Raw genomic sequence first — 15,741 nt, forward strand, 5'->3', positions numbered from 1 at the left:
GCAGGAACCACACAATTAGATGAACACACGTTTATGTTTACACTACATGTGTGTAGTGTGGTGGTTGAACCCTTATTAACCCGCAATTATAATAAGAGCGTATTTTCTTCGATGCAGAGGTCCATTACTCATACGCCCGGTAGGTTTCAAATGACACAATTCATTAATCTACATATAAATTTGGTTTTCAGCAAGCGCATGTCAACGCATGTGTGTGTGTGCGTAGTTTAATGTTTCGTTAAACTAGATTGCTACCAACCAATACAAGCGCCATCAAAACCGCAAACGCAGTGAAAGCATATCAAAATGATAATAAATGGAAACTTTTTTATTCCACAAGGAATACCGCTGAAAAGTGAAATAGACAAAGTTCTGCCTAACAAGCAAACTGACAGGCAAACAAAAATCACATAAATATAAAAATTTGATTTTTTCACTGTTTTGTGGTTGGAATTTACAATGGGGCAATAGGACAGACAAAAGGTATCCCGACGGTGCACTTGTGTCTGTATCCGTGTTTATTGGCTGGCACAACTTTGTTGTTGCGGTTCGTTGAATAGACGATTGGGGTTAAGCAATAACGGAAATACGCTGCAAACGCTGCGCTGATGGCTCTCACTGGTTCCATCAAATAAACCAAATAATGGACAAATCAATTTATCTAATCGATACAGGGCTTAATTTGAATATGGATGGGATGAATGAAAAAATGGTTATAAAAAAATTTCAATATACATATGTATGTAATTCAACATTCTTTGGAAGCTTGAATTTATACGCAGTATAAGTTTCTCAAGAAACCATTCATTATATCTTTGGCTTAAAGCACACTGCATGGTTAAAAAATATTACGACTATTCAACTGGAAGGAAGAAATACTTTGAGGCAAAAAGTGCTGGTTAGACAGTTTAGCATGTCAAACTTTAAAAACACTTTTCACGAACCTGCATCCTCTCAGACATTCGACTTTGAAATTTCATAGTCATTGGACGTAATTTTTGTTTGTAATAATTCGGTTAAAAATGAACCTTCATTTAGAAGTTCTATTCAGAAAAAAATGTGTTAATCAAATATATGTTAAATAATGCCTTCATTACTTATACCCAGAAAAAATTAGCAAGGTTAGTTCTTATTTGAAGACCGATACTGCTCTAACCCCTTAAAATCGCAAAAAAAAGTTCAAAAACTTGTATTATGTATATATATTTCTGTCACAGAGTCTTTTATTGGAAAAATTTTAAGTCAAAACTACGTTCGAGAAAGCACCCATTATAAAGCGTTTGCAACAAAAGCTCTAAAAATGGTGAAATTAATCGAAAGACACGTCGATTGCTCCAACATATACACACATATACATATGTCGTATGTCTTGCTCTACCTAAAGTCCAGCAAAAACTTGCGTCCAAACAATTTTGCCATATTTCAGAAATTCGCCAAGCATGAGCAACAGCCACTCAGAGAAATATATTGCGTGTCGCCACTTATGGTCCAGCTCCAGTTGTTCGGGTTAAGTGTGTCACAAACTTGCGCCAAAGCTAACTTTTCAATAGGTGCTTGCTTACTTTTAGGCACGTTTGTATTAGCAGGAAAAACTCATTTGTATGTGTCCCCGGCACGTAGATACTTACGAATAGTTTTTGTGTGTGCGAAAAAGTTATTGCCGTTAAAGTTTATACCACACAATCGGCCACCTTGCTGCGTATATGTGTACGCGTAAACGCTCGTGTGTGAAGGTATGTGCGTTGTGTAAACATACTGTAGTAATTTAACCATGCCACACCCAAAACTTTGAACCTAGCTGCCTGAATAGATACTTAAATATACTATAGTCGCAATATATGAATTTTATCAAAATCGAAACACTATGGCGAAATGACAGATTAAAGATATGGTAAGCGTAAAATTACAAGTGTTTAGGTTAGTCTGAGGCTTCAGTCTATGGGTTGATCACCGATATAGTGATCGAGCACCTTCCTGAGGCCAGCAAATTATATAAATTGTTTCTCAATACTGCAATAAGCGGAGTAGCGAATCAATAAATCTTAACCTACAGCAATCATTCTGGGTCGCATTTACTGGAAAGTGCTTGTCGCGTGCAAAACCGTAGTAAGGTTTTCATTTACAGCCCCAATCACAATCTCCAGTTTCCATACATATTCTAAAATATATTGTAATGAAATAAATATTTAATATTTAGAATATTCTTTGTACTTTCATCGTCTGTTGTTTAAAATTACTATTTATTTCGTGTCAGTGCCACTCTAATGTGCCAAGCGATCGCATTTAATATTGCCATGTGTTTAGGCGAAGTGTCTAGCGTATAGTGTCCAAAACGCTTTTATCGCAAATTAAATTTTTACATGTCACTGCATATTTAAATGATATTTAGTTCAATTCGCTGGCCAGCAGCTGCTTCAATGTGATTCACATGGAAACTTGACTCCGTTGCTTTCGATTATTAAATATTATATATGTATGCAAAACTAGGTAAGCACCATAAGTATATAAGTATGCCAATATATAGTATATGTCTGCTTGGCACAACTTTCCGACCCGACTAATCTGCTGAAAAGGTCGCGGCGCACACTTTACTATATATTTGATTGTGCAGTACATATGTGTAATTATGAGCGGTCACTATAAGTAATTATGCATGTTCGCAGGTGCATGTGTAATTAATTTATAGTATATAATTCATTTGCGCGCTCAAACATGTCATTGCATTTATGCTATACACACGTTCATTGCATTTCCTTCACTAATTTTCATTTCATACTTTAGTCATTATATTATCACTAATTTCACTAATGTCAAGTACGAACATAATTTCATTAAGATTTCTCTCTTACCACCCGATATTTATGGTATAGACGCATATTTGTTACATGGCGGTTAAAATCCGTACGGGTTTAATCTTTATTTGTCATCAAGCCATCAAACAGACGGAAAACTATGAACACCTATTGAACATATTCTATATATAATAAGAGTTGCCACAAACCTGCAAAATTGTTACACACTGAAAAGGGTATATTAAGTTTCCACATCCAGAATGAAACATCAGAGACAATGCAAATATATACAAATATACAAATACATAAATGATCAACAGGACGAGCTGAGTCAAGTTTGTCATTGCCGCCCGTTCGTATATAGTATACACGAACTAGTCCCTCAATTTTTAAGATATCGATCTGAAATTGCATAAGAACTTTTCTTCATAAGAAGCTGCTCATTTTCCGGGCCTATCAATATCGGACCACTAAAGTATATAGTTGCCATACAAATTGAACGATCGGAATCAAGAGCTTTTAAGAAGGATTACCTATCTGTCTATCTGTGCAAGCGATAACTTGTGTAAAAAATAAGATACCTTCTGAAAAATTATGCACGTACTCCTTTGCAAAAAAGTGAGGATGACTTCGTGGATAGACGAAAATTTATAAAGTGCCATTACTAAGCAAGGAATTTGAGTGAAATGTTTAAATCGTACCAAAAAATATAAAAAAACAGCGGCTGCCCAAAGTTCAAATTGCTAACTGTTTATTGAAAAAATTCGCCAATCTGTGAGATATACTTTATGAAATCGGATGAATAATAATATGGCTATATGTCAAAAATGAGTTGAAATGGATCTATAACTCTATTAAGGCCCACATAACTAATAGAAATATTTTCGAAGTTCCATTTGACTTTATGCCGTATATATTGGTAAATATGTGAGTTATCTCAATGGAAATGAGAAAGCGTGTTTTGCCCATAACGGTCCAACTTTGTGTCCAAAAATAGATAAAATCGGCTGAAAACTTACCATAGACCTCATGAAATTAATAAACCTTATGCACCTGAAGGTATTTCTCTGCGTTTTATAGTGTCAAGTTCCTTCCCTATTTGTTCCCTTCCTTATTTATTTTCTTCTTGTTTATTCCTGTAGCTCTGTTTATGATTGAAATCAATACTGCAAAGTCAATAAAGCGTTATAATAATGGTAAGTGATCATATAAATCCATTATTTTAAAAGTCCATATGAAAACTTATTTTCTTTATTTTCTTCATTTAATACTTAAAAACCATATTGTGGTCTAGCCAATTGCAAAAGCATTTGATTACATTTTGATTGTTGTTATAATTTCACTTTTAAGACTTCAACAAAATTATTATGACTTAATGTGTACACCAAGATCAATGTAAACTAAAACACTACAACAGAGCAGCACTTTGCCTATTCCAAGAATAGCTTTCGCCACAATATGAATTACTGACTTCAGTAGCAAGCTGAAGGCAACCATAACAAGAAACACAGCAAGAGAGACAACAAAAGTAATAACAAAATAATTGTGTTAACCACAACAGTTTTCATTGTTAACCTTGAAGTGGATGGGTGAAGCATACAAGTATATCACAACGACAAGAGGCCATAGACAGATTATTCATCACACACATCAGCATGCTCACCAATAACGACGCACAAACAAAACAGAACACAGTGCTCTGCTTATTTTCAATCACCCCATATGCATATATGCATATATTTGCTATGTATAGTATGTATGTACATATATGCATATTTGTATACGAAATATGAAAGTGTAATCCAGTGTAACAAATTCCTGTGGTCAGGAAATTATCTTGCTGATTTTGCAAACTCTACGCTTAGATGGACAAAAGCAGCGAATGGACCAGGCAGCAGTTGGTGTAACGAAGACAATGCATGCCTAAGTATACATATATGTATGTATAGCAAATATGTGTTTGCCGAAACAGCAAAGTGTACGTTCGGTAACTAAGTTTGATCAAAGTTTTGGCCTATGGCTACAAAACAATAACAAATTTAAGCTAAAACTTCTAAATTACCTTCAATGCATTAACTTGGATTTGTTCGTATATGCAATCGGTATGTTGTGTCCTCGCTGAGTTTGCACTAAATCATCATCTTCTGAAAAAGAAATAAACTTGGAGAAAACCAAAGAAGTAACAAATCAGCAGTGCAAGGCATATATTGCATAAAGTTTGCCATTAAGGATGCGTATGATAACAGTTAGGAGACTATGATTTCCTGAGTAGAAAATGAAGGGAAATATGAGTTAAGCGTCATCTACATATTATATGCCAACATATGAAATTTTTGATTTAAAAACTTTATATGCAGGTTTTTACAGGTTTCGAACTATCTGGGGAAATAACTGATGAAGAGTTGATGAATATTTTTGAACCGATGAAGTTCAATCCTGCTTTAATAGAGATGTATGCGCCAGTTAAAGTTAAAATATGAACGGATATATGAGCAGAAATACTTTGTGGCAACCTTTAAATATGCCATCAGTAAACTTCTACATTAAGGAAAAAGATAATTAAATGTTATGGGAGGAACATCACCAGAAACTTCAGCCTGATTTCTTTTCTGAAGACTGTTCGGCTTATCCTTTCAACTTACAAAGTTGAACTTGAAGTAGACATGCTGTGAAAACTCACCGGCGGACACATATTTCATTTCAATGTACACATTTTAATCCTTCTGAGGTTAGTTTGATGACAATTAAAAGTCACATATTTACTATAGATACATTACATTTGTATATTTCTGATATGTGCATAAAATGTGAAGAAATTATCTCAATTGTTTATTTTACCAAAGAAATTTCTTGAATAATCACGCTTTCCATACTCAATAAGCATTGTGTGAGCACAATTGAGACACCCTCGCGCTACTCATCCGCACGGCGGCTGAAATATTCAAATATTTTATGCGGCATTTTCTAGCCTACAACAATTGTTTTTATCAAAACTAAAATAAAGCGCAACAATAGAAATGTTAACCATCAACCTTAATAACAATAGACTAAATACCGAACAATAGTCATGGATATAAGTGGTGGGTCGGAAAAGTGGTTTACCGCCATAAATGGTCAATGTTTCGCCAAAGGCTTTCAGTTTGTTTATGAGTGTAAGTCGTGGTTGAAAAGGCAGCGAAAACTGCAACAAAAGGCAAAAGGTCGGTGTGTACACTAACCTGGCTACATTGCAGCCATGCAAATGGATTGAAAGGGCTATAAATATGCTGGTTTATATTTGAAAATAATGGATTTTAGAATATGAGTATAGAAGAGAAAAGGTCTATAAATGTAAACGAGTAAGTTCTTTTCGCTAAGACGCTGCTCTGGTATATATTTACTGCGACATATACGGTATTATTAATATTTTTATTAACGGAACATAGTTTTAATACAGCTTTTTGGCAAATTATTCAAAAAAGAGTTTTACATAATTATTGTATTATAAAGAAATTGAAGCTTAGTATCAAATAGTCATTTTAAATTTTAATTATTATAAATGAATGAAAACAATTATATTTAGGTAAGATCGTAATTTTTACGATATTTTATTGATTTTCGAATCGTGTGTTATGAATACCATCTTGTCTGTTCAAATCTATATCAGTTCTCCAATGTTTTCTGCTATCGCCAATAATGAATTTTTGACCGGTAAAATGTTATAAAGTCTTAGTACTCATTAAATCGATCTACTGGCTATTTGTGTTAGACCACATAGAGTCTATAAAAAATTCTAGGATATTATCATAGATTTAGACCAAAGTCCTGATCGATTTTATTCATAGTCAGCACTAAACCACAAACATTATATTCAAGAAATCTTGTTCACTTATTTTCATGCAAACATCAGACACACTTAACTATATAAATGGCTTAAAGTCAGCTGGAAGCTTAGAAAGATAATATTTTTTTATTTTTAAGATTAAACTAAAATGTGCTAGGAAACATATTTCTACTCAATTTTATTAAGATAACTCAAAACATGACCGACATATTTTTTTGTCAAAGGGTCCACTGAGATAACAATAGTTTTTGTATTTAATATATGGAGGCTGAGGGATTTCGTGGATCGCTTTCATTAATTTCTCCACCAACTATAGTATAGTCAAGCTTATAAGTTCCCTTAATTTTGGCAAGATTTCTTACATATTAACGGACACAAACGGTACAAAGCCAACCGAATGTTTTAAATTTCTACATTTCCTTTCAGAGCAACGCTAAATATTAAATTATAATAGAGTTTTTATTAAGTCGGAACAAGTTAACAACGATTTGAAGAGCGCTTGAATCAGCAGCATTAACGGCGGAAATGCCAAAGCTCGAAAACATAAAACGCTTTTAAAACAGTTTTTTCATGAGAAAATTGAAAGCGTTGGCGTCGTCTGCTCTGCAGCTATTTATCTAATTTTACTGCCACAATGGCCTTCTACTCTTATGTGCGAACATTTACATTGTATAAAACGATGTACTTATACTCATGTAAATTTGCATACTTGCGTACATACCTACACAGACAGAACATACCATACACAGACTCCCACCAATTGCTCATCCCCCGCCAACAGAGCGTGTAGACTATTGTGGGGCCGATTGTAGGGCTGTGCGAGTAAGTACTTTATTATACGTGTGCGGCTGGTAAACTGTCTGCTGAAATCGCAACAACAACCAACTCATTTCTCATTTCTCATTTGCAACGTTTCAGCGTTGTTTTTTGCCGCCTCTTTTATTTATGCATTCTAGTGTTTTCAGTTTTTGGCTGAAAATGGCGAATGATATGCAGAAAATAAGAAATATATGTGATAATAAAAAACAAAGGAGTTTTATGGGAATGGTCAAGTGGACTTATGCTGTCTGTCAGACACACCTGTACGGCGTGCAAATTTACTGTCGAAATTGCTGAATCTTGAGTGTTTACTTTTGTATACGCGCATGTGTGTGTGTGTATGTGTGTGTTGAGGCCAACAAGTGTGCTTGTTAACATACCTGTGTAAATGTAGTTTTTATTGCTTAAACATTTCAGCTCATGCGTACATACATACATACATATATATGTGTATATACGGTGTATATGGAAATTCATTTTCGCGCACGTAAACTCGGAAAACGTAAGAGAAATACAGAAATGTTAAAATACCCATTAGGAATATTAATATTATATGTTACTGTCAGGATTTATGAGTGGCAATGTTTGGGTTTAATACGAGCATAATGCGAAGGGCTTCGTATCCGCCCTGAGAAAGAGGATAAAAACTCGTTTCAAGCTAAATATGCTATCCTGTGGGCGGTACTGATATAAATTTGTAGTATAAATCTCACTGCGCTCAGTTGATATACTTGCAAATGCATAGATGGCGATGATTGTAGGTGTTTACCTCCTATTTGAGATAACAGATCTGTGCACTTGTGCATAAATTTCTGCACTTGTGGAGGCTTACCTTTCATGAGAGAGTTTTCTTATGAATTTGTTGTGGACTTGGTATGAAAACCAGTAACACAGAGCACTTCGGTGAAAAAGGCATTATCACACTAGTAGGATTTATGTTCAAGTGATAGCCATTGTTAGAAAATAAAATTTATAATTTACATACATACGTATCGTATATAGATTGACATAGTTTGCCAGAAGTATTTCATAAAATATATACGAGAATAAAAACGAAAAACTAAAATTGCAATAATGACACCATAAAACTTATCGCTTATACTGGCTAAGCAGGTAAAATTATATCTAATATATTCATTAACATAACATCTTTTCAGATCGATACTGTTGACTCAGCGGTATTCAAACTTCTTTAACCTGTCATCAAATTACGATTTCTGAACGTCTGCAAATAGGGCTCCGTGACGGCGATAGACTTTTCATACGATTTTTTTTCAAATGACTTTTTGAAGACGAATTGCGCTTAAACTGCGGCAAACTTTGCCCCAAATCGGTCTCATGGTTTCGTTTGTTGCTCCACACTTATTGCGCCGACAGCTTTCCAAAGCCAAAACGAGGTTATGGACTTTGCTCACATTTTTCTCTATGGTACGCCATAGATCTATAATACGAACATCCTTCATTTTTTGAGGATTCTGAGCATACTAACTAAGATATATTCCGGGCGCACTGGTATCTCTGTATTATTCACATTTCATGGGCGTATGGAGTAAGTTCGGTATTTCTGCATGAAAAACCCCGAGTTGTTCCAAAAATTTGTGCCTGGTACAATTAAATTTATCCCTGCCATTGTTAAACCATTTCACTAGAAAATGATGGTCCGCCTAATATGAATCAATAGCCTAGTTTGCATAGCCCGTTCAACAGCTAGGTGCTGCCTTACCAACTAATGATGAAAATGAAGGAGTTTGCCAACGTGTTGCATAGCACCCGAATCGCGGCCATTCAGCCTTTACATACGTATGTAAGTACTCGTAACTACATACATATCTACATTTATAGTAATGCAAGTAGAAGTAATTTTATGGTGTTCTTATTTCGAGCTGCCCGTAGCGTTTCGTTGTTGACTTACTGGCTTCAATGGTTATCCGTGACCCAGCGCCTGCCGTTCACCTGCTATGCGCTAATGTAGCACACATATTCGACCAGTTAGCCGTAAAGCACATTGACTATTTGGCGCTCAGTGGGTAAATAGTTGATTGTTATTGCAGAATAGCGTGTTATCAAGCACATACGCAAGTGTGTGAGTATTTCTAAACGCGTCTTTCATATGAGATTTTGCTTATGTGGGATAAATGTGCTTGTAGAAAGTTGTTATAACTTCAACGTAAATTTGAAAGAGAAAACAAAATTGAAGCATTGGCCCTTAATTGGACTGAAATGAAATGTGATTGTAAATTGACCATGAACATCTTAAATATATATCTATAAAAGCTAGAGCGATCTCAGTATTCTTGAAAGCAAAAAGTATATTGAGAGAGTTCTTCTATTACTCTCTCTATAAATCTTCCTTACGCACTTTTTAGAAGCATTTTCCTGCTATATATATACATATATATATTTATATATTGAACAAATTTTAAAATTAGATCATACTTAGGTAGAGATTTGAGTCAGCCATCCATCAGTTGAAGTTCTATAAACAAGGAACTCGAACTTAAGCGTAGAAGCCCTGAATGATTTTGAACTTGTGAGTGGGGTAAGAGTTGGCTGAGAAAAGCCTGAACAAACCGCTCAAGCTTATTATAAACAACTTTATCTTACTCATACGTTTACGAGAAAAAATCATCAATTTAAGGCGCTAGTTCAACGCAACACATACACATGACATATGTAGACATATTTATAATTTAATTAGAGAAATGTCTAGTACTGTTTTGTTGCTTTACAGCACAGGAAATTTTCAACATTTCCAAGTACATATGCATGTACTTGTATGTACATACATGCCCGTATATGGTCAGTATGTCTGACATTGACATCCGGTGCGAATGACTGATATGCGTGTATTGGCCTTGTGACGTTGTATCTGAAGTATCTCTCATTCCATAGCTTTCCACGCAACGCGTTGTCCTGTACTCATGCACATGTTTTCATGTTAGCCTTGGATAGCAACCCAGCCAACTAAAAATACATGCAATTCTGCTTATATGAGTATGTGAAAACATATATACAATTACTGACTATATAGATATGGGTGATGTGCCACTTTGTAATGCTCATATATCTTCATATTGTTTTGATTTATGCATTTTAACGGAAAACAAGCTCCACAATTGACCGTCAAGCAATCGAATGAAATCTTTACTTTCTCTACATACAAATACATGTATTTATATCAACATAAGTATATAAAAACCATGAGGCTGAAGTGTAAACAGGGTACTTAAGGACTTATACCGGAACAATGATAAAAATATCGATAAATTTACTTATGGAATTGGAATCCTATGCAAATTTCTTGTAGAACTTGTCAGTTAGGAGCACAAATTAGCTATGAGCTATTTTTAAAGTGTACTAAAAAATGCGAAATCGCTATATTTGGAGGGCGAAGAATCTTGAAGATTCATCCAGCTAACTAATTTTCAAGAAATGAATTCCATTAAGAAATATATGCTGGGAAACGTGTACTAAATTGCATCAAGAGGATGGTTTTCGGACGCTGCAGTGCCAGAATTCTTATTCATGCAATAAATATTGCAAAATAATTAAACCAATAAAGCCAAAATATTCTTTTTGATTTTATTGTATTAAATGAAATGTTCATAGCTTTAAACGACACCCTATAATTACGAAGGTTGTAGAGGCAATTGCAACGTATCACTCAGTTAAAATCAAAAGTCCTTCAAAGTACATATTAGCTTCTGTCCAGTGTTCAATTTGAAGCCATGAAGTGCACATGCCACTTAGTGTACAGTCGAGAGATGAATGGAATCTTCAAGCGCATATATAGCAAAGTGTACATAAACGCATACATACATATGTATATACATGTGTGCATCGGAGAGTGGGCATGATTTCCTGTGTTAGCTATGCACATACATATTTCATGCATGGATATTACAGTTTCTGTGCTCTGTACTTTTTTTTAACTCTTCGCCAACTGATTTGCCGTTGGCACATCGAATGAGTCTAATGGTTTCAAGCTATTCCTGGAAGCTTTCAATCAATGCAATGCCATCTGGTTATAAACAGAATTGGTTTTAAAATTATGGTTTTTACTTTCATTTTTGTTTTTAGGAAATTGCTTTACCAAAATACTAGAAGCAATTGAAACCAGAATGGAGCACGTCAAGTGCGATCTAAAATTCAGTGCATGAAGCTTTTGGGCACTAATAATTGCTTTTGAATGTGCGGAGCATGTTGGAAGTCATACACAAAAACAACAAAAATTGTTGTATTATATTCTTCGTTTGAGAAGGTGATCAGTGCGTTACAATTAAGTTGCATTAGATTTGAAGGTCCAAAAAGTTATCAGAATGGTTGAGTGTCCATAGCCTGAGCTAAAATTATAAACAACGTTGATTTATTAAGTAGAAGACAATGTCTTCACATCGAACTTAGATTAACTTTGGTCAGTTAGATTTAAAATTTACGCAACTAAAAATGTTTAATAACATTAAGATGAAGCTGTGAACTAGCTGTGAAGTGAACTATATCCGACAAATACGTAAAGGATCGTAAACAAAATGTTGCTACATATTTGGGCTGTGAGAACCATGAACTACGCTGACAGAAGGTTTTGCCTATGAGACGATTGGTATACTGCTTATATAATTATATTTATGACTACTAAGAACTCAATTTTCATAACGCTTTCTCCTTTAGTATCGACCGCAACAAATTTTACAACTTCTGAATTTTCATCTGATGTAATAATAAATATTTTTCGTTGATAAACAAAAATATATTTTTAAAATTAACTTGAACAAACAACACATATGCACATGTTATTTCTTTTCACCTGCTGCCAATTTAGCTTTTAACGAAGCCGGCATCTCTGGCGGCGGCGGACGCGGTATACGTAGTGCCACTTTAACGCCGTCATAAATGAACCATTGCAGCGCGGTCAAAGTGCCAATCATGATTATACGCGGCACCAAGCCACCCCACATTCCCATAAATCCCAGCGATTTCGCCACATCCAAGGCCGAAGCACCCTTAGCTTGATTCAATTTTGAGACGACTACATCGGCTGGATGTGAAACTATCGCACAGAAGACACCAGCAATATAGCCCGCAGCAAAAGTGACCACTAACTGTTCGCCCTTTGTGCACTCGGCACGCGGCTTTGGCACAACGTACTTATAAAGCAGCTCCAGTGTTAGTTCGAAGCAAGCAAACTTCATCATTGTATATGGTATCTGACGCATCCACAGCGGCACAAGTCCCTTGTAGAAAGCTGTAATACCCTCGTCGGCCACCATTTTCGGTATGGCTTCACGCATTGTCTTAGCAAAACCTTGTGTCGTTTGCATTTTTACCTTTACTGCCTCCATAGGTGATAAGGCGATATCGGCAAAAAATTCAGCCGAAGCCGAGGCAACCAAATAGATATACGTGCGATATAGGTAAGCGTTTTCATCGCCTAATAGCTTGGAATAGTATACTTTAAAAACTTCATAGAATCCAAATTTGAAGGCACCCTGTGCTGAGTAGCCGAAGAATGTGGGCGCCCAACCTCTGGCCAAGCCACGTACACCCTCCTCCTTGACGGTTAACTTCAGACCGTGTATAAGATTTTTGTATTTGGCCTTATCGACTTGCAAGCGACACTTAACCAAATCCAAGGGCGTTACCAGTGTGTGTGTGGAGCCGCAGGATATAAGACCACCAATCATGCACAATTGGAAATACTTGAGGCTGCCGAACTCGCAGGATTCTTCACCGGGCGCAACCGCAGCGGCCATCAAGTGACGATGAGGTAAAAATGGCACACGCAAAGGCGGGTCCAGTTGCGTTTCTTCTTTTGCTTGGCATTTTACCGATTTCACCGGCGAACTAAGTAAAATGTGTGACGCGGAATCAAATAACGCTGACAGCATGCCGTCTTACTTTTTTCCTCGTAATTTTATTTAGGTATAATATTTGAAACGGTTGTAAATGACTTGGCGTTTGAAGCAAATAAGCACCGATGAATGAAAGTTTTCAAACTTCATATTTGATTTCTGTAAAATGCGTTTAAAAATTGTACTTCAGGCTTTGAGTTGAAATGTTTTAGATTTTATATTTCGTATGTGAATACAACTCTGTACGATATGACGTGTTATATATTATATATTCTAATTGAAAAATTTTTTTTGGAGAATGTTGTCAAGTTAACACTCCCTGAAAGGGAAAATTAAATCCGGGCCGTCCTTCAAAAACTTCAAAAATACTTGAACATATTTTTCATACCGTTTGAGAAAAAAAGACTGCAGTCTTATTTGATACACAACCACTTATTCTCAATTTCGGCTCATTCCAAGAGCCTACTGAGGGATGGTCGCCAACAGAAATAACGTAGCTATAGCCGAATAGTCATGACTTTATCTAACGACGGCCTATGAGTGCTCCAATCCTAATTTAGATTGATTTTAGTACCCAATTTAAACCAACTCATAGAACAATGCAGCATTCAAACTGAGTTCCACTAAAAATAAATAAAACTTTAGCTTTGGTTTATATTTTTTTTCATATTTTGCTTTTTGTTTTATTCTGATAACATCGTTAATTTGTTTTATAACTAAAACTGTACTCTTGATCCAATTCGGTACTTATCGAACCATATTTTAGTGCTTTTAGTTGTGGGCGAGCATGACTTTAATGAATACCGATTACTTTTTAATTTCGTAAAAATTATCTTTGAGCCATTAACTGATGCAGGCGATTTTTTTGCTTGCTAGTAAGACAATTGAAGAGTCGTCTGGATCTAAACAATTCGCGACGATTATGTAATGGCGGCCATAGGGACGTGTAGCTGAGGTGCCTAAAGTTAATTAAAGATGTGGATAAAATATAAGTCAAATATACTAAATTATATATTAAGTAAGAGCAGTGTGATGGCCCTGGATCACAAAGGTGAAAGCTTGATAACATAAGCTTGTCATAAGGATATAGTTTTTAATTTCACCAATTTATGTTATTAGAGCTTTCATAAAAAACTTGAACTAAAAACTATAAGACCTTTGAGTAATCTGAGAAATTAAACAGCGTCTGAAAGGCAATAGGTATCGTTCACATAGGATTCTGTTGTACTGTCTGATATGGAAAACATATCTTTCAAACCAGTAGATAAGGAATTTTTAAAGCAAAAAAAAAACGACTGGACGGCCAAGCGTTTACAGCTATTAACTTAAGTAAATTTAACGACTTCTTTAACCATAAAACTAAAATTATTTACCTTTGCAAACTTACTACCTCATAGGCGGTCGGTTGAGCCTCAAGTAATAATGAAATTTCACGTTGAAATTGTTTTTCGTATTTGGTTATTGATTCTCTATAATTCATGAGGCTGTTAAACTTGCTGAAATACAAAATGAGATATACATATACATATATATATAAATATGTATATTAGGGTGATTCAAAAAAAAAAATTTGTTTGTTTTGTTTGGTACTCGGAAAAATAGGTTCCTAGACACCTCTAAGAAAGCCTCTCCAAGCATGAGTTCTTAATTGTAACGGGAAGGTCCTCCTACATACAGTTTTATATTTTTTCTTATTATCAGATAGAAAAATGTATATCTCGCTTCCAACTACTTGTAAAAATATCTTGTTCCTTAGATTTTGTAGGAAATTGAATGCTCTACAAAAAAGGTCTCCACGATTTTTTCGTAAACCCAACCGTTTAAAAGATATTAACGGTTGAAGTTTGATTATTTTTGGGAAAATTTTTTATTTCTTATGAATTTTATAACTCAATGAAAAAAATCATTATGAATGATGAAACTCATAGAGTTTTGGAGAGACTTTCTTAGAGGTGTCTAGGAACCTATTTTTCCGAGTACCAAACGAAAAAAAAAAATTTTGAATCACCCTAATGTATATTTGCTATAATACTCAGATTATAGCTAACGTGAAGAATTCCTTTGTAAAGCTTGGATCGCGGCTGGGCAAGTCTCTGGCATCCGCCTCTTCATAGTTACGTGGCTCGTCTACATTTATGTCGTCCATCAGTTGTTGAACAACTTCTGCTTGTTTCCTTCTGGGAGCTTCGGAAGTTGTCACAATTGAAGTCAAGAAAATGCTACTAGCTCTTGGTACAACATCGTCATCCGCAGCTTGATACGATACGCGTGGATTATCATCGTCTAAGGCTACGCTCAAAACGGTTCTTCTACGCCCCGAAAGAGTTGAACGGCGAAGAGACATTTGCACTGATTTTGCTGATCCTAAAGCGCGTTAAAAGTCAAACAAACAATTTTCCTTATAAAAATATAAAAAATGTTATAAAAATATTGTTGTAAAGAACGCGGTAAAAGATCG

The 15,741-nt window shown here is 35.3% G+C and overlaps 2 protein-coding genes across 2 annotated transcripts; both read right to left on the reverse strand.

Annotated features, from left to right (window-relative positions):
- Window positions 1-12,224: 12,224 nt before the first annotated feature.
- LOC126751691 (phosphate carrier protein, mitochondrial-like) lies at window positions 12,225-13,348 on the reverse strand. The gene has a single exon (XM_050462150.1). The coding sequence runs from the start codon at window positions 13,317-13,319 to the stop codon at window positions 12,225-12,227; it is 1,095 nt and encodes a 364-aa protein (XP_050318107.1). The 5' UTR covers window positions 13,320-13,348.
- A 670-nt stretch (window positions 13,349-14,018) lies between these two features.
- On the reverse strand, window positions 14,019-15,737 carry LOC126751692 (uncharacterized). Its single transcript, XM_050462151.1, has 3 exons — window positions 15,332-15,737; window positions 14,657-14,779; window positions 14,019-14,242 (listed from the first exon to the last, which is right to left on the reverse strand). The coding sequence occupies exons 1-3, from the start codon at window positions 15,625-15,627 to the stop codon at window positions 14,113-14,115; spliced, it is 549 nt and encodes a 182-aa protein (XP_050318108.1). The 5' UTR covers window positions 15,628-15,737; the 3' UTR covers window positions 14,019-14,112.
- Between the last annotated feature and the right edge of the window lie 4 nt (window positions 15,738-15,741).

The sequence above is a fragment of the Bactrocera neohumeralis genome, chromosome 2 (genome assembly GCF_024586455.1).
Source record: "Bactrocera neohumeralis isolate Rockhampton chromosome 2, APGP_CSIRO_Bneo_wtdbg2-racon-allhic-juicebox.fasta_v2, whole genome shotgun sequence".
Lineage (NCBI taxonomy): Eukaryota > Metazoa > Arthropoda > Insecta > Diptera > Tephritidae > Bactrocera > Bactrocera neohumeralis.

Excerpts from the sequence above, each read along its gene's own strand:
- LOC126751691 (XM_050462150.1), bottom strand. The coding sequence starts at position 13,319 with ATGCTGTCAGCGTTATTTGATTCCGCGTCACACATTTTACTTAGTTCG.
- LOC126751692 (XM_050462151.1), bottom strand. The coding sequence starts at position 15,627 with ATGTCTCTTCGCCGTTCAACTCTTTCGGGGCGTAGAAGAACCGTTTTG. Across the intron at positions 14,780-15,331 it reads TTTACAAAGGAATTCTTCAC|CAAGTTTAACAGCCTCATGA; the intron begins GTTAGCTATAAT and ends TTTGTATTTCAG. Across the intron at positions 14,243-14,656 it reads GAGGTAGTAAGTTTGCAAAG|GCACCTCAGCTACACGTCCC; the intron begins GTAAATAATTTT and ends AATTAACTTTAG.